The 24,685-nt window shown below is 39.8% G+C and overlaps 1 protein-coding gene across 4 annotated transcripts in view; it reads left to right on the forward strand.

The window, feature by feature from the left end:
* LOC140765172 (uncharacterized) overlaps window positions 1-20,570 on the forward strand; it is a 32,563-nt gene extending 11,993 nt beyond the window's left edge. For 2 of the 4 annotated variants that reach the window (XM_073104118.1, XM_073104115.1), the window contains exons 3-5: window positions 18,342-18,974; window positions 19,076-19,243; window positions 20,087-20,570. In XM_073104118.1, coding sequence (XP_072960219.1) covers window positions 18,561-18,974; window positions 19,076-19,243; window positions 20,087-20,299 — 795 coding nt within the window. In that variant the 5' untranslated portion in view covers window positions 18,342-18,560 and the 3' untranslated portion in view covers window positions 20,300-20,570. Of the gene's footprint in view, window positions 1-18,323; window positions 18,975-19,075; window positions 19,244-20,086 lie in introns of all 4 variants that reach the window. The other 2 variants (XM_073104119.1, XM_073104116.1) reach the window with 2 other exon arrangements.
* The last annotated feature ends 4,115 nt before the right edge of the window (window positions 20,571-24,685 follow it).

A 24,685-nucleotide genomic window follows, 5' to 3' on the forward strand; every position in this document is an offset into this window, starting at 1 on the left:
ATATTCTTCCATAGTTAGAAAATTATGAAACCAAGGGTGGTCGATCTGTAATTTCATGATCTACGGTTTTGGTATTTACGCTCTTTGCAGATTCGAACTGCAACCGTGACGAGAATATAGATGAGGGTGGATGGTTGATGTAGTTTAAGGAATAAGGATAAAGGGGGAGTAGTGGCTGAGATCCCAAGGAAGAGGAAGGACTTGACAGACGAGGGAGATTAGAAGATAGTGAGACCTTGCCAATGATAGAGGTGGTTGGTTAGTGAAGAGAGAGGAGAGAGATTAGGGCAGAGAGATTAGAGAGAGGATAGAGGAAGATAAAAACCAATATTCATTAATCATAATGATTTTGGCTGCCATTCACATTTTTATAGAGGCTAGCTAACAAGCCAAAATAACAATTGTTAGCCCTATATTAGTGGATTCTTGTCGATTGCGTTCGAACGCACAAAAGACGTTCTCTATGGATGCGAACTGATGCAAGCGTTCGCACGTGGGCGTTTGAATGCGTCCAACCGCGTTCGAATGCATATTTTGTGTTCTCTATTTTTGCAAACTAATGCAGGCGTTCGCAAAGACGTTCGAATGCGCCCTTTCTGCGTTCGAACGCGACCTACAGAAAGTTTATTTTTATGAAAATAAATAACTAATGCAATAAGAAAAGGCTTTAATAAGGTGTATCAGCCCAGCCCACCATGCTTCCCCTACCTTGTCCTTAAGGTGTAAAGTCAGGGAAATGCTCCAAGATATTCGTCTCTAGCTCCCATGTCGTCTCGTCGAATGATTTGCTAAGCCACTCAACTAGGACTTCCATCTCCAATTTACCTCATGACGTCGTTGGCGCTTAGCAAGTACATGAATTGGCTCCACAATCTTTATGTCGTCCAATGGCTCCGGTAGAACTGATCCAACGACCTGATAATCACCAATCCACTCCCTCAGCAATGAAATATGAAAGACAAAATGTGTTATCGATTCCTCAGGTAGCTCCAAGCGATACGCAACTGGACCGATATGCTCTAACACTCGAAATGGATCGAAGTTAGCAATGTGCTAACTTTTGGTTTCGTATTGGTATGGTTGTACTCTCACGAACACCCAACTGTTGATGTCGAACTTCTGCTCCCGATGGCTATGATCATAAACTTGCTTCATGTGGTTTTGAGCAAGTTTAAGATGGGCACACAACCTCCTCAATGTGGCATCTCTATCCAGAGCTAAATTCACTTCCATCTGATCTGCAGATGCCACTGGATCATAGACGCGTAATGTCGGAGCCGTGCGCCCATACACCACTTCGAATGGAGTCATGCCAATACTGCTGTGGTGGGTGGTGTTATAAGACCACTCCGCCTATAGTAAGAACTTCAACTATCGTCTCGACATCTCTCCACAAAGCATCATAAGTACTGCTCAATGCCTCGACTAAACACTTCGGTTAGGCCGTCCGTCTGTGGATGGTAGGCCGAACTGAAGTTCAATTGAGTCCCCTGCAATCTAAAAAACTCTATCCAAGAGTCACTCATAAAAATACGATCACGATTGGAGACAATTGTGCATGGCATGCCATGCAACCTAGCAACATCTCACAAAAATTTTAGCCATAAACTTGGTTGAGAATGGATGCGACAATGCAGAAAAGTGCGCATACTTGCTCAATTTGTCAACCACCACAAAAATAACGAAATAGCCACGTACTAGTGAAAGACTGTCTTTGAAATCCATAGAAATGTCTTTCCAATCACGGTCCGGTATCGGCAGAGGTTGAAGCAATTCGGTTGGTTTCAATGTGGTTGCCTTAGCCCTTTGATAGACTTAGCAAGTGCGGACAAAACTCCTCACATCTCGTCTCAGTCCTGGTCACGTGCAGCTCTGTGATATCCTCCTATAAGTCTTTAAGACACCCTCGTGACCAGCCTCTGGAGTTTGGTGGAAGTGCTCCAACAATTTCTGCCGCAATCTATCATTTGCGGGCACTCGGATGCACCCACAGTCCAGCAGCAAACCGTCTTGATTCTCCAACTCTGGATGGTGCTTCGGATCATCCAATACTTTCTTTAACAATCTCATAACATCTGGGTCAGATGTACATGCATACCTCAGCTCGTCAAGAAAAGAAAAGGTAGGAGAAGAAAAGGCTGCGAGCTTGGTATCGGGTTGGCGCGATAATGCATTCGTCGCTATAATTTCAGTCCCTTTCTTGTATTGAATTTAATAATTATACCGCAGCAATTTTGTGATCCGTCTCTGCTGTGCTGGAGTGTGAATTTACTATCCCATAAAGTATGGAAGACTCCTTTGATCGGTTGGAATAATAAATCGCCTATTGATCAAATAAGGCCTCTATTTTGTCACCGCATGCAGGATTGTCAATATCTTCCTCTCGTACGTCGATAATTGCTAGGATTTTTGTGATAAAGCCTTACTCAGAAAGGCTATGGGATGTCCTCTTTGCATTAGTACAACTCCTATGCTAATTCTTGATGTATCACATTCCACAACGAACTCTTTGGTGAAGTCCAATAGAGCTAGAATGGGCACTGTTGTCATTGTTGTTTTCTGTTTTTTAAAGGCTGTAGTGGCTTCCTCCGTCCATCTAAAAGAGTTCTACTTTAACAAAAAAGTGAGGAGCAATGGTCTTGCCATACTCGGCAATGAAGCGGCGATAATACCCGGTCAGCCCCAAGAAGCCACGTAATTCTGTAGTGGAAGTAGGGATTGGCCAAGCTGTCATGCATGCCACCTTTTGAGGATCCGCCGTCACTCCTTTTATTGTTATGATGTGGCCTAAATACTCCACTTGTGGTACTCTCTATAGGCACCTGGACTTCTTAATCTTCAGTTGGTTTTGCTTTAATAAATTTAGCACATCCTCTAAATGCCACCAATGCTCTATTTCAGTTTTACTATACACTAAAATGTCGTCAAAGAATACCAATACATATTGTCGCAGCAAAGGTTGAAAAATATTATTTAGCTGGAGCATTGGTGAGACCAAATGACATCAGCTGGAACTCGTAGTGCCTGTCTAGAGTTCGAAATACAGTTTTGTGCACATCCGCTGGGTGAATTCGAATTTGATGATATTCGGCTCTCAAGTCAAGTTTGCTGAATATGGTCGCTCTTGCAAGCTCGTCCAACAGCTCTTCTATGAGCGGAATGGGATACTAGTCTTTGACGGTGATAGCGTTCAATGCTCGGTAGTCGACACAAAAACGTTACGACCCATTCTTCTTCCGTACCAATAACACAGGTAATGAGTAAGAGTTATGACTTGGTTGTATGAGGTCTTGTTCCAACATCTCGGTCACCATCTTGGAGATAACTTCTTTTTGTATATGTGGATACCGATATGGTCTCACGTTCGCCAGTGCAGTCCGGACACAATCTCTATGCGATGGTCCGCCATTCGTCTTGGCGGCAACTCCTTAAGCTCCTCAAACAGTCCAGCAAATTTATCCAATAAATTAGACAAATCAACTGCAGTATTTGGACTCATTTGAGGCTCCTCTCCTGTTGGTTCTAACTGAAGAAGATAGGCCCAATCACTCACACAAGGCAGCCCCACTATCGGCTGCATCACTGGAATCGGCGAGGACTGAACGCCATCAAGTCGCACCTCCTTCTTTTCTTGCTTAAATTTCATCCACATGTTTCGGAAATCAAATGTAACGGGTTTCAAACTCCCCAACCACTGAGTGCCAAGGATAATGTCCGCTCCTCGCAGCGCCAACGGATAGAAAGCTATAATGATATTGTGTCCTTGCACCCGTATACCAACCCGGCAGCACAAGCTCTCCGCTTGAAGCTTCGTGCTGTCTCCAATAGCGACCTCAAACCTCGTAGTCGGTTCAGCATCCAAGCCCAACTTCCTCACCATCCTTTTGTCTAGAAAGTTGTGTGTACTCTTGGAATCGATAAGGATGTGTACACAATGCTTTCTAATGAGTCTGTCCACCCGCAATGTCCTCGGCGCGGAAATACCCGAATATACATGCATAGATATCTTAGCTTAGATGTCTTCCTCTGCGCCCTCCTCCACGTCCTCCTCATGGACTTTCTCTGTATACTCTCCATCACCAACAACCTCATCATCCCCCTTGAGACCGTCGATGAGCATCACACTTCCGATCGGTTTGGAACACTGATGACCGGGAGTGAAACGTTCATCGCATCGAAAGCAAAGCCATTTCGCTTTTCGCTCCTCCACCTGGGCAGGTGTGAGAGTTCGAACGGGGGAGTCTTGTGCCTCTTCTAACATCGGAAGAGAGTCTCATGGGTGGTCGTGCCCCAGTACTAGTAACTACTGCCTTTGAACCTGCAAAATTTTCAGCCGGTGTTCTCTGTGCAGATCGCCTATTTTGATTTCCCCAACTTGTTTTCGCTGTCATTTTTAGAGTCTTGTGTTTTTGCTCTATCCTCACGGCCTTCTCAAAAGCCTTCTCAAGAGTGGTAGGACAAAGAGTACGAACATTCGCCTGAATCTCCTCCCGTAGCCCTAAAATAAATGTGTTCATCAATGTCGGTTCGGGCCAAGGTGGCTTGCAACGACTACTAACCCTTTCAAATTTTACTTAGTACTCCAATATGGTTGTCCTCTGAACAATATTTTTTAATGTAGCAGCAAAATCTTCATACGCCGCTATCCCAAATCTATGTAAAATTATAGAAAAGGTTGCCCAACCGGTAAATCTTTCTCCTCGAATGGCCTATCGATACCAATACAACGCCGTTCCTTGGAGGTGAAAGCTTGCCATCGGTATTTTTGCGTCCTCCGTTGTCTCTTGACAATCAAAGTATTGCTCCACTTGAAACACCTAATCCGTCGGATTACCGCCTTGGAACTTTGGAAAGTCCAAGCATGCGGTTCTCCTCGGATAGCATTATCGGGCTCGTGAAAGATCCTTGCTCTCTTTCTTTGAATCTCGAACACGCCCATCACCATCTCCGAAGGGATCAACATCATTATTTAAGTGCTAATCTTCTTTATCGATGAAGCGCATCGGTGTCGCACGCTTCTCGGGTTCCACCACCGCTAGTCTCGGGTTGTGTACCGGCGGTGGGGGATGATGTGAAGGAATAGGTAAAAGAGGCTCATTGACATTAACATGTAGTATTAGGACTTGTGGGGCATCGGTTCGGTGTGGTTCTACCGTTGGTCCTTGTGGCATTGATCTTTATCGAGGAGATGACAAATTAGATCAGTTCATGATATATTTCTTTAAGACATTATGATCATTTTGTATTGTGTCCACCCTATGCAGCAATCATCGAGGAGATGACGAGTTAGATTGATTCATGACATATTCCTTTAAGACATTATGATCATTCTGTATTGCGTCCACCCTATGCAGTAATGTTTGGAACATGCCCCTGAGTTCATTTGCCAAACCTATGTTCACACCCATTTACGTTGGTTGACTCGGTCCTACCATGGCCATACCAAGGGAATTGGCCGCACGGTTAGGGTTTTCATAAGTTGAGTCTTCCCTTATCGGTGTGCTCTCCATTGATCTCCTTGATGAGGCCATCTTCTCTGCCTTCACCATCAATGGAGGTCTGAGGTTTGCTGGGCTTTGATACCAATGATAAGTTACGGAACGTCCTCTTTGATATCTGGATTGATTGTAGGAAGCAGTCCGCGCAACCGAGGAAAAATATTCACCAAATATTTTCTTGTAGTTAAAAAATTACAAAACCAAGGGTGATCAATCTGTAACTTCCTAATTTACGTTTTTGGTATTTACGCCCTTCACAGATTTGAACTGCAATTGGGACAAAAATACGCTAGAGTGGGGGTGATGGTGGTGGTGATGGGTGGAGAGGATGATAGGGTTATGGATGATAATGGAGATGAGGGTGGATGGTTGATATAGTTTAAGGATTAAGGATGAAGGGGGAGAAGTGACTGAGATCCTAAGGAGGAGGGAGGACTCGATAGACGAGGGAGATTAGAAGATAGATGAGACCTTACCAACGGTAGAGGTGGCTGGTTGGTGAAAAGAGAGGATAGAGATTAGAGTAGAGACTAAAGAGAGGATAGAGGAAGATAAAAACCAATATTTATTACTCATAATGATTTTGGCTGCCATCCACACCTTTATAGAGGCTAGCCAACAAGCTAAAATAACAATTATTAACCCTAATGCTAGTGGACTCTCGCTGATCGCGTTCAAACGGGGTCAACCGCGTTCGGACGCACAAAAGACGTTATCTGTGGATGCAAACTGATGCATCGTTCGAACGCACATTTTGCGTTCTCTATTTTTGCGAACTGATGCAGGCGTTCGCAAAGACGTTTGAACCCCTTCCCCGTTCGAACGCAATAAATAACTAATACAATAAAAAAAGACTCTAACAAGGGTCTCTTTCCTTAAACTAAACTAAACAAGGTTATACACCTCCCACACTGTCAAGTTTATCCTCTCCTTTTTCTCCTTGTTCAGCTCAAATTCACTAGTGTCGGCAACCCAAGCCTTTTATATGCCATGATCGACAAGAGCAGCGACCGCACCACATGCCTCAATTCACTAGACTATGCCTCTGGCAACCAAATTAATTTACTTTTGTTGTACTCTTCCCTCGTGGCAAAGAGAAGCAAAGTGGAAAGCATTAGTTTATACAACTAGGCACAAACCGGTAGCTTTAGATTTTAGCCTAGATGAGTTCCAAGTCAAATTCTCATTAACTTATCTCTAGCTTTTCTATTACAAAGATGAGATACACAATATATTGCCAAAAGAATGATTACACAACTTTCCAATCCAAACTTTTCTTGTCTCAACACCATCACCTAGGTAGAACCAAGGATTTGAGTTTCGGCCGATCCCGAGTGGGATCGACCAAAACGGATCGGGATCGGCTATAGCTGATCCCGATCCAGGCTGAAACCTGGTTTCGGCCTACTGCAGGCGGCTGCAGCAGGCAGGTGTTTGTTGACAGCAATAGCTGTCAGCTGTCAGCTACTGCTAGAGAGAGAGAGAGAGGGAGAGAGAGAGTGAGGGAGGGAGAGAAAGGGAGAGAGAGAGTGAGGGAGGGAGAGAAAGGGAGAGAGAGAGAGTGAGGGAGAGAAAGGGAGAGAGAGGGAAAAATGAAGAGAGAGAGGGAAAGATTAAAAAAAAAAGAGGGTATGAGAGAGAAAATAGAAGAGAGAGTGAGGGAGAGGGAAAGATTAAAAAAAAAGGGTATGAGAGAGAGGAAAAAAGGAAGAGAGAGTGAGGGAGAGGGAAGGATTAAAAAAAAAGGTGAGAAAGTGAGAGAAAGAAAAAGATAAAAAAAAGAGTGTAGGAGAGAATGAATACTTTAGATTAATAGTTAGAGGGATAGAAAAGAAGAGGGAGAAAAAGAGATTTTTACTTTTTAGGCTTTATAAGTGAGTAATTATTATTTCTTATTTTCTTATAATTTTTTCTAAATTTTTAGAAATTTCTCAACATTTTTAATAATATTTAGAATTATAATTAATTAAAATAGTCCGATTCGATACAGGCGGCCGATTCGGTCGATACAGCCAATACGTATCGTTTTTTCGGACGACTGATCCCGATTCCGATACCGATTTTTGGAACCTTGGGTAGAACAACAAATGAACTCACAAGTTAGCTGAAAGAGAAGAAAATCAGAAAATGTGAGGAAAATCTCACTTTTTCTTAATGAGGAGAACATGTAGCTTAAGTTTGAGCCACGATTGTCTTCTATTAATTGGCTCGACGAAGGCCATGGAAGCGGGATCGGGGAGGCGAGCTTGGGAGTTGCCAACGATGAGGATCCAAGATCCGTTTAGGATATCAAAGGCGTCGGAGTAGGAGAGGCGTTGGAAGCCACAGGAGCTAGAAAGGGAGGAGGGGGACTAGGACCAAGAAGGCGGGGGGGGGGGGGGGATCGAGTCCAAGAGATATGGTAGAGGAAGGGGAGGCAAGAAAAGGGAGTAGGGAGAAGGTAGAGGGGGGAAGTGGAGGTGATGGTGGGAATAAGAGGGTAGGAAAAAGAGATGGGAGATAGAGGAAGGGAAGTAAGGGGTGAGGTGGACACTGATGATGAAGGCGAGAAGAATGCGCCGGAGAAGAAGAGCATCTTGTTCCAGCTCAGGTGGTAGCCCACCATACTATGGGGATGAAGAGGATGACGTAGGTGAGAAGACCTCGAGCTGCGCTAGGGGCATCATAGTCGTCTGTCCTCGGATCTGAGGTGTAGGCTAGCAGAACGATAAAGGAAAGAGTTGTTAGGATCTCCAATCTAAGGGTAGATAGATAATTTTACTATCATCTAATAAATCCTAATATTTACTCTTAATTATAGAGGGATGGGAAAGTAATTTTAGAGTATTTGTTAATGGCGTATAAAGGGTTGTAGTTTTTGAAAAGTTTAAGAGGATATTTGTAAGCTTTTATAGTAAAAGTGGGTAAAATATACTAGGTCAAAGTATATGAAGCCAAAGTATAATTAAGCCTTTATTTAAAGATTGAAAATTAGGTTTGCTCCGATAAAATTAGTTGGTCATGCCAAACTCTTTTGGTAGAGCATTGAACAAATTTTGCATAAGAGGAATTAACCACCAACGATTGATTAGATAGAAATGAAGGAGAAATAGAAGGAAAAATATTTTCCTCATTCATATCATAGTGACCTATTGGATCAATGGAATAACCTTATATAAGAAATAAAGTCTACTTAGCTAAGTTTAGTGATGGAGACTGTCTTAGCTAAGTCTATTAGTTTGTCTTATTAGGTTTAAAATTCTGTTAATTTATTCTTTATAAATAGTATTTTATGGCTTGTATCTTAGGCATATATTGAATACATTGAAGCATTGAATTTATTTTTAGTCTTAGATTATTTTAGGAGTAAGAGTAACATATGAGTAACTATAATGTAATCTACCTAGCATCACCACCGTAGCCCTCGTTCTCTCTCCAATGTGCTCCACCACCTTTTTACCTTCATCACCGGTCATTGGCCATCGTTAATCGAAGCGGATCGATCCCTTGTCGAACCGTTAAGGCTCAGCCCCACCAATGGCTGGCCCACAAGACGGCGTGTCATTAACCAAAACCCTTGCTCATTCGACGAAAGGCTTGGTCTGATCAGACGACGCTTAGGACTTGGACTGAACCACATGTGCCTAGGACTTAGATCGAACCTCTTGCTGCTAGGATTTGGCTCAAACAAGAGTAGGCTAGACCTTGGCATGAACTAGCCCCACCAAGACCTTGATCAAACCACCCTCGATTAGGATTTGGCCTAAGACACCCGTGGATAGGGACCAACGTAGAGATCAAGGACACGTAATGAGACCATCGAAAGGTTTAAAAACCAACATGGACACCTTAAGGACAAGATGGTCGGAAGTATGGTGAAGTAATGTGATTTGTGTCTGATCGGATTGCTTTACAGGGACATTGGTCTCGATAGATTGAGTTTATTTAACTTAATAAGCTTATGTGATTTAGTTAGAATCCTAGTAAGCTATAACTTTTGTTTAATTAGCTAAGTTCTATATAGTTCTGAAAAATATTTATCAGATATTTGTGAGATGTCCAAATAATATGTAACTAGATGGATAAGATTAGATCATCTACAAGTTCCGTATTTGGAATTTCTTCCGATTCAGACTTTATTTGGTGCATAACAAGTAACAATCCAAGGAAGATATGGAGACGGGGTTAGCTAAATTTATTAGTTTATGTATTATTAGGCTCAGAAATATTTTGTTTTATTCTATACAAATAGAGTTTTAGGGCTTGTATCTTAGGTATACATTGAATACATTGAAGCATTGAGATTATCTTTAGCCTTAGATTATCTTAGGAGTAAGAGTAACATAAGAGTAGCCACAAGATATAGGAGTATCCATAATATAATCTACCCAACATCACTACTGCTGTCCTCTTTCACTCTCTCCACCATGCTCCACCACCTTCCACCTTCATCACTAGCCATCGTTCACCCATAATCGAAGCCTAGACCTTTGTTGCGGATCGACCCCTAGTTGGATCATAGCAGGGGGAGCTCTAGCTCAGTATGTAGTAGGGATGGGTGAATCTTTATGTATGATGGATTTGATTTGAGTATTGAGATATATAAATAGTATATCTTGAAGATGATGGTGTTTTGTGAACTATACTATTGATATGGTAAGTAGATATAATCTTACTACTATGTATGGTTTGAGGTGAGATTGAGAAGGGTGGATTTGATGTATTAAAATGTTCTAAAATATGACTTGGTTATTGGGATGCAACTAATCATTAGATGCATAATTTCTTGTGTTCAATGAAATAATAGATGTTTCATGTAAATTTTATAAGTAGCAGATATCATTTCATGCAAACTCAAGTTTTGTTGGATATGAGTTGAGATGCTCCTATCTGTCTTGATATCTGAATTTGTATCTATACCCGAATTAGTCTATGCGGATCTGGACATTGAGTGACTAATATCCGAATCAATATCTGCATATCATTTAGTTTAAAATATTATGAAAATAGTTGTGTAGAAGATATTTTTGTACTTCTATATGAAACTCTAATACAACTTTTGTATATATTTAACAATCATTTATAGATTTTAGTAATTCTATCACAAGTACTTATTTATTCGAACATTGAATTCACATTCATGTTTGTACGTAGTGGATATGGTAATTAAGTTTAGTATTTCACTATCTGTATTCGGATACATATACAGAGAAGAAGTATGTTTACTGATATGATTTTATTACTATTTGTTCCATATCCAATTCGTTCATCTTTAGAAACAGGCTACAATTATTATCCCAAAATGCAAGACATTTTGGAAGTATTTGTACAAAATTCAGTAACAATCCTATGGCCTAGATGATATATTGGTGCTTAAGATAGAATTTAAGGAGTCCTTGTTGGTGCAATAGATAAGCTTTAATGTGGATATTGTCTTAAATATCTAATAACATGAGCATTTTAAAAATTGAAAGCTCCTCCAACCCCGTAGGAAAATATTAAAATTATAAGGAAAGTGTGCTCTCGTATTGTTATGGATTGATTAGAGTTGATCTGCAACAAGGATCTTCTCCACTACCAAGTTACGATTTGAGAATATATTGAGAGGATCGACATCTTTTTTGTGATTACACCTTCCTCCATATGGTCACAATACCATCGCATCGGCGGTCTAAACTTTGTATAGAAGTTCTTGCAAAGTCATGTAAAGAAAACTGCTCTAGCTCTGTCATGTACTAATTTTGGCATAGAGTCGATCCACGACAGGTATCTAGGTGTTGGGTAGAGGTAGCCGATAGTGGTGATGAAGGTGGAAGGTGGAAGGTGGTGCAGCACGGTGAAGAGAGAACTTCATTTAATTATGATGCTCACTAAATCACAGTGTTTTTAAAGGTGGCCAAGGTGGCGAACCAACCGCTCCGCCATGTAGTTAGGTGGCCTGCTAGTGGCGGGCAAGTGCCATTTGTTTTCTGGTGGCCCGCTTAGTTGTCCAATTAAAAAAGCAGCTGCTAACCCTAACCCAAATACTCGATCAACCTCTCATCTTCCTCTCCTTCCCTTCTTGATTGATGGTAGCGAGCGAAAGCAGTAGCGGCAGCGAAAGCGGCGAGGACAGTAGGCTTTTTTCTCTTTAATTTTTCCCTTTCACTCGGCGTCGACGACGACAAGTGATTGCCTTCCTCTCTCTCCTTTGCTATCTGATGCTTGGAGTTACTAGTGATAGATTGAAAGAAAAAAAGAAGACAAATGTCACTCCTCTCTCTCCTTTGCTACATCAGCCTAGCATGCACCACTTTGACTAAATGACCAATAGTTGGCATGCACCAGACCTATTTTTATTAATTTTAAATCTTCCGTGTGTAAGGCATAAGCCATGTATATATATATATGTAAATATAAATTATGATATTTTGTTATTATGATTGTATATTACACTATTAAAAATTTTATATATACTATATTAATATATATATTACATTATATTTTATATAATTATTTATATTAGAAATACTAAACCACCTTAGCGTTCGTCTTCCTTCTTGGCACTAGGCGGTGGGGTGACTGCTCGCCACCTACTACCGCCTTTTAATACATTGCGAAATCACATAAGCTAATTAGATAAATAAACTCTATCTGTCAAGCTATATGTCCCAAGGTTCCCAATATCGGAATCGGGATCGATATCGGCCGTTCAGAAAAATATATGTATCGACTGTGTCGGTCGTATCGGTCATTCGTATCGGATTAGACTATTTTTTAATAATATAAAATTCTAAATATTATTTAAAAATATAGAAAAATTTAGAAAAAATGACAACAAAATAAGAAAACAAAAATTACTCACATATAATGTCTAAAAACTCAAAAAATGTATTAACTTACTCAAAATTTAAAACTTTGATGAATACCGAGCTGGTTCTCGTAAATTTTTATAGTTTTCATCATCATAATCACCATAAGTTTATAAATATTGATGTCTGGGACCTGATGTTTCAAAAAGTGATTCCATCATATTAGTTATATTGTATAGATCTTGTTGTGTGACTTGCATTTGAGGAGGATAATAACCAGCATTTGAATCTTATGCCTGAGAATACTGATGATACTGAGGATAATAACTAGCATATGGATTTTGTAAGGGTTCCAAACAATAAATATTTGATGTACCATAATCATAGGAACTAAAATGCATCTCATGACGACGTCGCTGATATGTATATATATCCTCAGTTTCTCTGTCTTCAATCCTTATACCTCTTTGACTTTCCTCAACAAATATAGATGGAACGATCTCACCACTATATATATCATCAGAACTATGACTAGTACTAATAGGTATACTGTCTCTCGCTGCTGAACGACTCATACCAAACTCTGTCTTCGTTGTGGTCTCTTCTAATATCTCATCTAACCATGGGTTATCTCTATCATCTAATAACCTGTCCTTTATTTCTTTGATCTATGGAGTTAATGGGTTTTCTTCATCAAAAACATGATTTAAATCAATCAATTGTTCATTTTCTGCCTTCTTAAATTTCTCTCCCTCAATCTTATATTATAATGATAAAAAACTAACTTCTCCAATCTTTTCATTGTTAATCAGTTGCGTATTTTTGTGTGCATTAAGGAGAAAGTAGTCCAATTTATTTCACTGTGATGAAGACACAGTTTGACTTAAAATCTTTTTTGCTATTGGCGTCAAATTTGGTGTCTCCTCTCATTCATAGATAGACCACCATTCAGCTGGAGTGTTATGAAATATAGTTGCAGCAATTTTAGCAGTACTGAATTGTCCAATTCTCAATTTATATCTCTCCATCTGAAATCAGAAATATATTATTAGTTTATTGCATACTAATTATATTGAAAGTTAAAACTTAAAACAAATAATAATAATATTATTTAATTGAATCATAATTCACTTCTTTATCGCGAATGATGTAAACATCTGCATAATATCATCCTTGTAGTGCATGATACTCTCAAAGGCTAAACAATGTGATGCAGAATAACATCTTGATTGTAGAGTTGAGAAGAAAAAGTAGGGAGAAATAATCAAACCCGAGGAATCCACCAACGTTGGAATCCACCAACAAATACTCAATAGGTAAAAGCTCTCAAAATATTCATTAACCCATAAAAGATGATTACAAGCCTTTATATAGGCCAAATAAAGTAAAAGACGAAAATAGCCCTAGAAGGTGACTAAAAGACAAAAGACGAAAAATAGCCCTAGAAGGTGACTAGTCACAACCCTCGTGAAGCCAAAGGGCCACGGGTGCAGCCCTTTTGTGCTTACGAGAATAAACGTGACGAAAAGTGGTGTCTCTACCAAAATGAGTGGCAAATCTAGTGATCCTAGGTCTGATGATCTCCCTACCATCAATCATTTGCTTGAGTAAATTAAGAACCCAACTATGGTTATATATAAAATTTGTTAACCTCTGACCTTCACGTATGACCATGTCAATTTTAGGCTCTTTTGTAATATCCTCTAACATCAGATCAATACAATGTGTAGCACATAGCGTCCAATATAAATGAGATCTTTTAATCATTAGTAAATTTCCAGTAGCTTTATAATTTGCCCCATTATCAGTAACCACTTAAACTATTATTTTTTCATCGATTTCTTGTATCACCTCATCGATCAACTGATAAATATAATCTGCATTTTTGAAATGAGCAGTAGCATCTACAGATTTCAAAAATATTGTCCCCATGCCAGAGTACACTAAGAAATTAATTATATTAATTCTGTTTTGCGTATACCTATCACACATCAGTGTACAATCAAATCTATCCCAATACCGTTTAAATGTGTCAATGTAAGTATGAAGTTTGTCTATCTCTGAGTCAAGATATTTAGTAGCAATATTATTTGAATTAGGAAGCGGAACACTAGGCCCTTCTGATTGTATAGCATCCACCATAGTGTGATAGTAAAGACTATCAGCTACATTGTAAGGAATATGGTTGTAAAAGAAAAATTTAGTGATAGCCCTACCAATGTGTTTCTTTGTATTTTTAATTCCTTTGAAAGCTATCTTGATGGAAATCTATGTACGACCCTTTTTTTTTTCTAAAGATATGTATCTATTGGTCTAATATTTTCAGACTTTGCTGTAACACCAGGAGTCCTATGGATAGAACTACTGTCCCCATATTCTCTCTCCTCGTATATTAATTGATTTAGATCTCTGAAAGTTATCACCAGTGTTTCTTCTCATCTCTTCCTCTTCTCTATGCATATTTCTGTTCTCTTTTATTGCCCTCCTCATCTGTCTCTCCTCCTCATCCTCCTCATCCTCCTCACTTTGCTCACTGATATTGTCACGACCCAAAATAGGAATCATGACCGGCCATGCATCTCAATATGCTTGAGATGCACGAAGCCTTAATAATACTCTCTATGTATACGATGACAAGATGAATAAATAAAAAGAGAATGTGCTTTATTAAAATTTTATTACTAAATGCAATTAAAATAAAAACAATGTTAATGTTTTTGAGTCTCTAAAATAAAATAAAATAAAATAAAATCTTCTAATCTAAAGCATAAAATCTAAAAGAGCGGAAAGGTAAATAGGTGAATCCTAAGTGGAGGTGGAATCCGGGTACATCACGCTCAGTCGCCCCGTTGACTATTACCTGAAATAAATAAACAAATACAAAAAAAAAACAAAAGAACCCGTGAGCCAACAACTATAGCTCAGTGAGTGGAATCCACTCACTAACCAAATAAATTTTAATTCATATAAATGCTGAATAAATTATACTAAAAGCAACAATATCCATCATAATATGCAATAGGCATGCTCTCTACATAATAACAATGATAACAATAGAGAAATATCACAACTTGTAACCTTACACGTTTTCAACATATTAACATCTTTTTGATATTTATACTGTCATATGTCTCAATGGGTCTAAACCCTGTGGATCCACATCAACTAGAAGTCACATCGAGATAACTAGAAGTCTAAACCCTGTGATTAACACACTCTGTCTTTTCCTCTAACCGTTGAGAGAAGTTAGAGTCACCTAGGAAATGCCTTCTTTCCCGCTTTGGATTAGATGAAATCCCTTCTTTTCCGCTGCGTACCGGAGAGGGAGAGGGGAGGGGCTGCACGTGCAGAGCACGTGCACCCTCCTCTCTCAACCCCTATTATTATTATTATTATTATTATTATTATTATTTTTATTTTTTTTATTCTGGTTTTGACAGATATCATCATCAATGTGTACAGGATTATGCATCAATTCTTCACGAACCATTGACTCTCTTTATTGTGTAAATTGTTTATCCTTCTTTTTGCCAATTAAATGAGCCAACATCTACTTTCTAATTTCCAAGGACACTTGAGTGCAAGCTGTTACATTTCCTTGCCTTCCAGCTAAATATTTTTTCAAACGGCTAATACCATCACTCATTTTCTTTTCACACCAATTACATTTAACATGTCTTTTATCTTGCCTAATAGTGCTGCAATGTTGCCACTCAATATCGGTATCATATGACTTCCCTTTTGGAGCCATTGATATTTTAACTCTGCAACTAAAAAATATAAATAAAAATCAAAATAAAATATAAAATAATTTAAAATTTATGAGGCATAACTTCATAAGCAGCATCAGCTGCAATAGGACCAGGTGCTGCTACCACTGCTGCTGCACGTTGTGTTACTGCACCAGCACCTGCAGACTGCTACACAATGAAAAAAAAATTAAAAACTGAGAAAAAAATCTTACCCATGGTCGCCGGAGATCGAGGTCATCGAATCTTCGTCGAAAAACGTCACCGGAGGTTGAGGTCACTGGAGATTTACCTAAGTCACTGGTGAGAAAGAGACCCGTGAGAAAGAGAGAAAAGGGAGAGAGGCAGGTAGGGGGGTGGGGGGGGAGGGGTGGGGACATCAATTATTGATGTCCCTCAGGTCGGATTTGGGTCGGGTCCGACCTGTTCCCACCCGTTTCGGTTGGGATCGGCCAAAACGGCCGAAACCCCAGCCAAAACCAGCAATGGATCGAGATTGGCTGAAACTAGAAACCATGATATGTCCCCCTGAGGCAAATCGATTGACCCAGATCTCACCATGTATCTTGGTTTCCTATCCTAAAAATTGGAAATTTCACTTCATCTTATTACGTTTGCCATAGAAGAATATCTAAGCAATTTATTTTGTTCTTTCAATGTATGTCATCACTACGGATATTATTGCACATTCATTTTTTTATCATAATTTTATTTATTTAAGATAGTAAACTTATGGATCTTATTAGAGATAATCATTGGGCCCTCCCCGTCCAAGCTTGGCCTGGACCTACCAGGTTTAAGTCGGGCTAAGCCTCGCCTTAGCCCATTTTGGGCTCGGGAGATAGGGGTGAAAACGGATCGGATACAGATCAGATAGTGCTCAACCCATATCCGGATCCGTATTTTTAGTTCGGATACGGATTTGGATACGGATATTGGACGGATAGCAAAATTTAAAACCATATCCTAACTAAACGGATACGGATAATTTTCGGATAAAGGATCGGATCTTAAACGGATATTGATTCAATTTAAAATAATTATAATATTTTATTTAAATATAATTAATACAAAATTATTAAGAGTTTTACAACAAATAATTTTTTTGTATGTCAAATATATAAAATTAGAAAAATTAATCTCTATAAATAATATATAACGTATTATTAGTAATAATATTAATATTTACTATTTAAATAAGCAAACTAAAAACTGTAAATCATTTAAAAAGTATGTGGGTAAACGGATATCCGATATCCGTATCTGAATCCGAAAAATATATCCGACCCGTATCCGAATTTTTGTCAAAAATTCTATCCATATTCGAATCCGAATCCGAATCGAATAGAAATTTTTTATCTGAATCCGATCCGAGTCGGATCGGATAGCGGATCGGGTCGGAGTTAATCCGACCCGTTTTCACCCCTATCGGGAGATCATAATGAGTGACATGGGATAGGCCTTTGCCTACCTAACCTAAGCCTGAAAGCTCGACTTGCTATGCCCGCCAATGGCCCAGCCTGTTATGCATGCTTATTCCCATAGTTTTTTGGTTCCATATTAGATATTTAGGAAACTAGATATTAATATATTTGTATGTTCTTATGAAGGATAACTAAAATATCTTCATAGAGGCCCATTATGCTTGGCCTGATAAAATATAATATATTTTAAATTCAGCCCGTTACGCTAGGCCTAAGCCCAAAATATTTCATCGGCTAGTGGACGGTAATGAATTATACTATGCTAGCCCGGCCTGAATTTGAGTGATTGGTGTGTCGGATTATGAAAAAATACTTAAGCTTGATGGGCTTGAGCTCAGCACAGCCCATTTGATGATCACCTCTATATCTTATAGGTTTTGATGATTTATTGTTAATGATTAAATATTAAATTAAGGGTATTTTCTCTTTTTTTCTCGTTGAAAATTGAGTAAACTTATTTTTCTTCTCTTTTATCAATTACATCTAATCAAGATGAGAGAGTTATTTTCTCATTATTTTTGTTCTCTTCTGTTCTTCTCTCCTATTCTTTCCATTCAAACAGAGTGTTAACCTAAGTTTGAAACATGTTTACTACAGCAGACCGAACACATTGTTCAACTTAAGTATATCATATGGAAAAGAGCACCTAATAATTGACTGAGTAGGCATTAATTTAGGAAACTATACTTTACTGATATATGATGGTGCTAATAAATAAGGCCTTATCCAGGTACCTCTAGAATGTCTTTTTGATTATATTTTCACTATTTCTTCTTCATATCTTTTCCTGTTAGTTTTATCTGTCATAATCCACATTGCTAGAGTTTTTGATTTGTGCAGGAAATTAAATTTGAAATTCAGATTCAATGACAATGTGACTTGGGGGCCCCTAATCCATTGGAACCCATAGCAAGGATTCTCTAATGACATTTTCCCTCACCTTATTTTCCTTTTTCCAGTTTTTCCTCTTTGAGATAATTAAAACAGGGAAACGAAAATGTGTTGGTAGAAATGTAGGAAAAACTGGGTAAACTAAACCATACCAAGATTTAGAGAAAGATGATGGTTTTAGCCGTTAATCACACAGTCTGTTCTATCCCCCTTGGTACTTGGCGATCCCTTCTTTGCTCGCACAAGAACCTTAACTTTCCCTTGAATGCCACGGGCATCTCCTCCTCTGTCGTCCACCCTTGCAAACCCTCTCTCCTCCCCCACTCAGCCTCTGATCCAATCAAATCCCCTTTCTCAGAGATCGACATCGAGGCTTCCACCAATGATGACAGTATTGAGATCGAGATCAAGAAGGTGGGGAAAAAAAATAGGCGGGTGATTTGGGCTCAGGTCCAGGTTGATGCTGAGCTGGAGACAGTGTGGGGTGTCCTCACCGATTACGAGGGCCTTGCGGACTTCATCCCTGGCTTAGCCATCAGCCAGTTGGTCGACCAAAGCAACAAGTTCGCTCGTCTCTATCAGGTGGTTTCCACTTGCTTCCCCAAACTTTTGTTTTGCAGTCCTCTTCTAGCTCACAAATTGAGTCAGTATGCACAAGAATTGATTATGAATATGTGGGGTAGGTTGGTCAGCAGGATTTGGCATTGGGTTTGAAATTTAATGCCAAGGGTATAATAGATTGCTACGAGGGAGATACAGAGATGTTACCATCTGGTCGGAGGAGGGAGATTGAATTTAAGATGGTTGACGGTGACTTTCAAACCTTCAACGGAAAATGGTCTATCGAGCAGGTGAGGTCACTTTTTCTATTGTTCAACACAACTGCTTGCTCATCTATTCTACATGTTTTTAAAAGGAAAAAGTGGTTATTTTTTCTCTCTTCCCTATCACGCTGACATGGGCTATCAATTATATAGAGAGGGGACCCAGAAAAAAAGAGATTCCCTGTAAAATTTATTTGGGCTGCAACATTGGTTTTGTTGCTCTAAACCTTTCTGCTATACAAAAAATGATACATTTCTATAAATTTTCTTATCCCTTGTGCATTACTGCTGCATAAAATGCTTTTCTACATCTGATCCTCCTAATATTTATTCACTGAATGAAGTTCAAAGTTACGTGCAATGTCCATGCTGTTATAGAACTTCACATTATTTACAGTTTATGAAGTCCTATCATTCTTCTACCGTTGCAAGGACTATTATTTACTTATTCAAAATATCCAGCTATTATTTTTATGGTTCTAGTTCAGCATATGACGCCATCTCATGTGGAAGTGCTAAATCACGAAGCAGAGATCTTCTGTTTAGAGGACTTCGCTTTGTTTAACAACTCCTAGAAAGTTTTCATTCTTACATAAAATGCCACCTGGATTTCTGCATTTTATTGATACCAATCAGAATATGAAATAAGTATGTTTGGTTTTGTCTGATGGAACCGATGGTTATTCCTTGTCCCTGTGGAAAATCTATTCTCGTGGGTCAGTGATATACAACCAGCAGGCATAGACCATGGAATGTCTGATGCTGTCATGCTAAACCTATGGAATAGTCAGCTGTAACAATTAAAATTCTCTGTATTAGTGATAATCTCTAGTGTTGTTTTTGGAGGAACTAACTTGTTACATTATGCAGACCGATCAGGATTTGAATGAAGATGCACAAATTTTGGTGAAGCAAGAATTTCAGACAACACTTTCTTACGTTGTAGAGTTAGAACCGAAACTTTGGCTGCCTGTGCAACTGCTTGAAGGGAGACTTTGCAATGAGGTAAAGAGTAACCTTGCCTCGGTCCGAGAAGAAGCTCAAAGAGTGCAAAGACAAGGAAGCGGCAGACTTCCTACATGACAACCTTTTACGTTTGCAGCAGAACTTTTGTGTTTTGCCGGCTGCTTGAGGGTGTATGGGTAAAAGATTTCACTGGCTAGACCTGATTGCTGCATCAAACGCCACTATCCCGCCAATGGATTGTAGGGTGGTTCATACATGGCTTTATGTAAGGTACTTTTTCTTTTTTCATTAAATATCTAAGGTACTTATAAAGCAATTTAAAATATTCTTTCAAAACGGTTTGCCCTAGAATACTTTTTCCTAAAATAAAGGTCACCTCTTTATGTCCCACCTCTGCTTCTGTCTAAAATATTTTCGTTTTCCATCAAAATTCGAAGCTATATATATATATATATATATATATACAATCTTTTTAGACCAAAGCTGAGGTTCTTCAATCCAAAAATGAATAGGCGATTCCTCGTGTGCACGTAACATCTAGATATGGGTCAATACAAAGGGCGAAGAGAGAAAGGAGAGGATATAAGAATTTTTTTTTGGTTTTCCTGTTTCACAGGGTAGTTATAAATTAAGCACGTTGAAGAACATGAACCCAGCAGCTAGAGCTAAGTATTTAGAGGGCAGATGTTGAGCATTATCAATTGCCACAGGAGATTTACGTGCAATTTAACATAATTCAACTACAAAATTGGTGCCGCTCTTATTTTACAACTTTAATCCATCTATTTTCTATAACGTAAACCCAGCAGGGAAGGAACTAATCAGCTGTCAATATTCAAAAGCCTATCCTCACGCTCCCACTGTGAGCCGGCTCTAATTTAGGCTCGGTGTAAAATTAATTTTGAGCTTAGTTTGATATTTAGACTCGGCTTAGCTCAACTCAACTCGAGTTGAGCCAGTCTGAGCTCAAGTTCAAGCTTGATTAGGAGGAGGAGCTCGATGGCGCAAAAGACAATGATGATTTGTTGAAAGAGGAGGCCGAAGGAGTATGAGGAAGATGACGGAAGAGGTCGGAGGAGGAGACGTTGGATACTCTTGAGGATGAGGACACTACGAAAACCCCTTTCTCCTTTCTCTTCTCATCTTATTATTCTTTTGCAATTTGCCCCCGGAGAGATTTTATGTGTGTTGACTTTTAGAAAATAGATTTAAATAAAGAAAATGAGTTGAATATCATTCGGCTTTTTATTTAAACATTAAAAAAAATAGTATAGATTCGGGCTTGAAATAGTAAAGAATTAATATCATAATTATCAATTATGGCAGTTGGAAGTAATTTTTAGCTACATAATGCTAATAATAAAAAATAGATTGAAAATACCTATTGACGTGACGTTATAGCCCACTTCACCGCTTGACCCCGTCCATTAAATGCAAGTATGCAGCCAATCTATTTGCAAGGTGTCTTGTCTCCCTGACAAGTGATAATATCAGAGTTTGACGGCAGTATATAGGCATAGCAATTAAAAAAAGTCTTCAAGCATTCCTAGGGCATGGTATTGAGACATGTAGACATATCATCCGGCGGGCGAGGCCGAATTTGGGCCGGATTTTTCGGGTCAATCAGGCTTAAGTATTTGTTCATAGCCCGACGACCCACCAATCACTCGGGCTAAGCCGGGTTTGGACGGGGCTAGAATAGTCTAGCTAGTTATCGCCTATCGGCTCGTGAGAGATCAGGCTGGGCCGGCCCAACCCACCAATCATTCGGCCCAACCCACATTTTAGCTATTTTTAGAATTTTTTTTACTATTAGCTTATTTTTTAAAAAAATATTTATGTTCCTCTATTTAAAAATAATAATAATAATAAATTAAAAAAAATTGTGTGCTTAAAAAAATGTAAAACAATATAGTACCAAAATTTTAGTTGGTTTTTACTATAGCAGAACGGGTAAATACTATAACAGAATGGGTAAATATTGTAGCAGGCGGGCTTCCAGGTCGGGTCGGGCGGGCAAAGGGCTGGCCCGTGCTGCGCCGCCCATGGGTAGTTCAGGCTCAGGCTAGGTCGGGCCTAAACCAGGTCCGAGTCGAGCTTAGCTCGGTCTAAACCAGGCCGGGCACCGGCAAGCTGGGCTGCTTGATCACGTCTAGACATACGAGTGTAAATGACTATGCGGAGATAAGCAACTCCAGATTAGACTCGGCTTAAAATTTAAATTAAGTCTCAAAAATAACCTCAAGTTTGGCTCAGCTTGAGCTTATTTTGAGGGGCTATGATGCGATTACCAAGGCTGGTTGTGATCGCAACAAGGACCGACTCTAAATATATTTGGAACTAAAATTTTGGAGGACAATGCCCAATTGATCCAACCATCTAAGAGATCTAAGATTTTGATAAGTTACTCTTGAAAGCCAGGAATCCAACACAACTGAAATTATGATGATCGGAGGTATAGATCAGAAGTTGTGGGGAAATATTGACCGAGGGTCAATAAGTGTATTACGAACCGGCTTGATCCAATCCATAACGATTCTAGACTAGATTGAGGACGTGACTTTCAAAGAAAGCTGCGGATAATCTAACCGTTGGATTTTTCTAAATTTTGGATATGTTGTCGCCCTTGAAAAAAGATTTCCAATGAATCCAAGATCACAAGGTTTGGATGGTTAGATCTTGAGATATCGACCGAACAGTGGCCGAATGTCAAATAAACCCTAGCTTGTTAGCCCTTCAATGGCTAGATAGGTGTTAGGTTAATTCTTTGGTGTGAAGGGGGAGAAGTTGTTATAGAAAAGGGGGATTAGGAGTTAGAGGAAGTCGACTAAAGACTTGGGCGGTGTAAGGAAGGAGGTCGGAGAGGGTGCCAATGGCTAGAGCAAGTAGAGAAGGAGATAAAGGCATAATGCTGTCTTCAATTATCAAATAAATCAAATTAGGGTTTCCTCCACATATTTATAGAGGCTCACCCTAGACTAAGTTAAAAATACTAACAAACCAACAATTTTCGCCGCGGTGCATTCGAATGTGCCCAATCATGTTCGCATGCAGAATTACGATTCTCTATCGTTGCAAACATGTGCAGGCGTTCGAACAATCGCGTTCAAACAACCCGAGTCCGTTTGAACACACAATTCGGGTTCTTTGTTTTTGTGAACGTGTGCAGGCATTTGCATAAAGTCGGATTTAGGCATCCAAGTCGCCTCGTCCATTGTGCGTCCTCACCACTCTACCAAAATCTTAGTCACCCACTCGTCTTAGACTCAAGTGTGTCGTCTGGCTAGGATCCGAACTGGAATAGGAGTACTTGGTTCGGCTTCTGACTCATCAGGATTAGTCCTTATTGACTCCGGTGGAACAGCTCCAATCGGCTCGGCAAGGGGAACTCAAGCCTTTAGATTTGAGACATGAAAAACTGGATGTATCCACGCCTCCTCAAGTAAGTCTAGACGGTATGCCACGGGTCCAATCCTCTCGGTCACCTGATAAGGTCCATAAAATTTTGGAGCAAACTTTTGATTAGGAATGGGCCTCACCGAGCTTTGTCGGTATGGTTGGAGCTTGATGTAGATCCAATCCCCGATCAAGAAGGACCTCTCTTGATGCCGCTAGTCATAGACTTGCTTCATTCGGCTTTGGGTAGCTGTTAGGTGCATCTTGAGTCTCCGTCATCACGATCTTGTAAAATTGCATCCACCTCAATTTGGTTGGCTCGAGCCGATAGCAAGTATGTATGCAAGGTCGGAGGCGGCTGACCACTCTACTAATGGCAAATAAGATAGCCACTGCCGTAGTCGCTCGCCGACAAAGCACCGCAAGTATTGCTCTAAGCATCGGTTTAACACCTCGGATTAGCCATCCGTTTGAGAGTGGTAGGTTGAACTCACACAAAAGGTAGTCTCTTGGAGAGCGAAGAATTTCTGTCAAAATTGACTCACAAATATAGGATCACAATCTGAAACAATTGACTTTGGCATACCATGCATCTTGGCCATGTCACGCACATAAACCTCTGTGAACTTCCTTGTCGTGTAGGGATGCGCCAAGGCTGAAAACTGTGCATACTTGCTGAGGCGATCTATCACCACCATGATCACAGAATGTCGTCTGGCGTTGGGTGGACGGTCGATGAAATCCATGGCGATATTCCCCCAAACCTTCATTAGAATCGGAAGCAGTTGTAGTAAGCTAGGTTTTGCTGATTCCGTCTTCGCTCTTTGACACACCTTGCAAGCCTTGACGTAGGCTTGTACATCCTTCTTCATTCCAGCCCATGTGCAACTTTGGCTCAGCTGTTTATAGGTGCGCAACACTCCATGTCTAGCCATAGGGGTGTCATGGAAGTGGTGCACTAACTCCAAGTGCAAGCGGCGGTCAGCTAGAATAATTACCTTGCCTTTATCCACTAAGAGTCCGTCTTTCACCACAACTCCTTGCATACAGCTGGGATCTGCAGCAAGGTCGTTCAGCATCCTCATGGTGCCTGGATCCTTCTTGTAG

Source organism: Typha angustifolia, chromosome 8 (genome assembly GCF_048772165.1).
Source record: "Typha angustifolia cultivar Huaian chromosome 8, ASM4877216v1, whole genome shotgun sequence".
Taxonomy (NCBI): Eukaryota; Viridiplantae; Streptophyta; class Magnoliopsida; order Poales; family Typhaceae; genus Typha; species Typha angustifolia.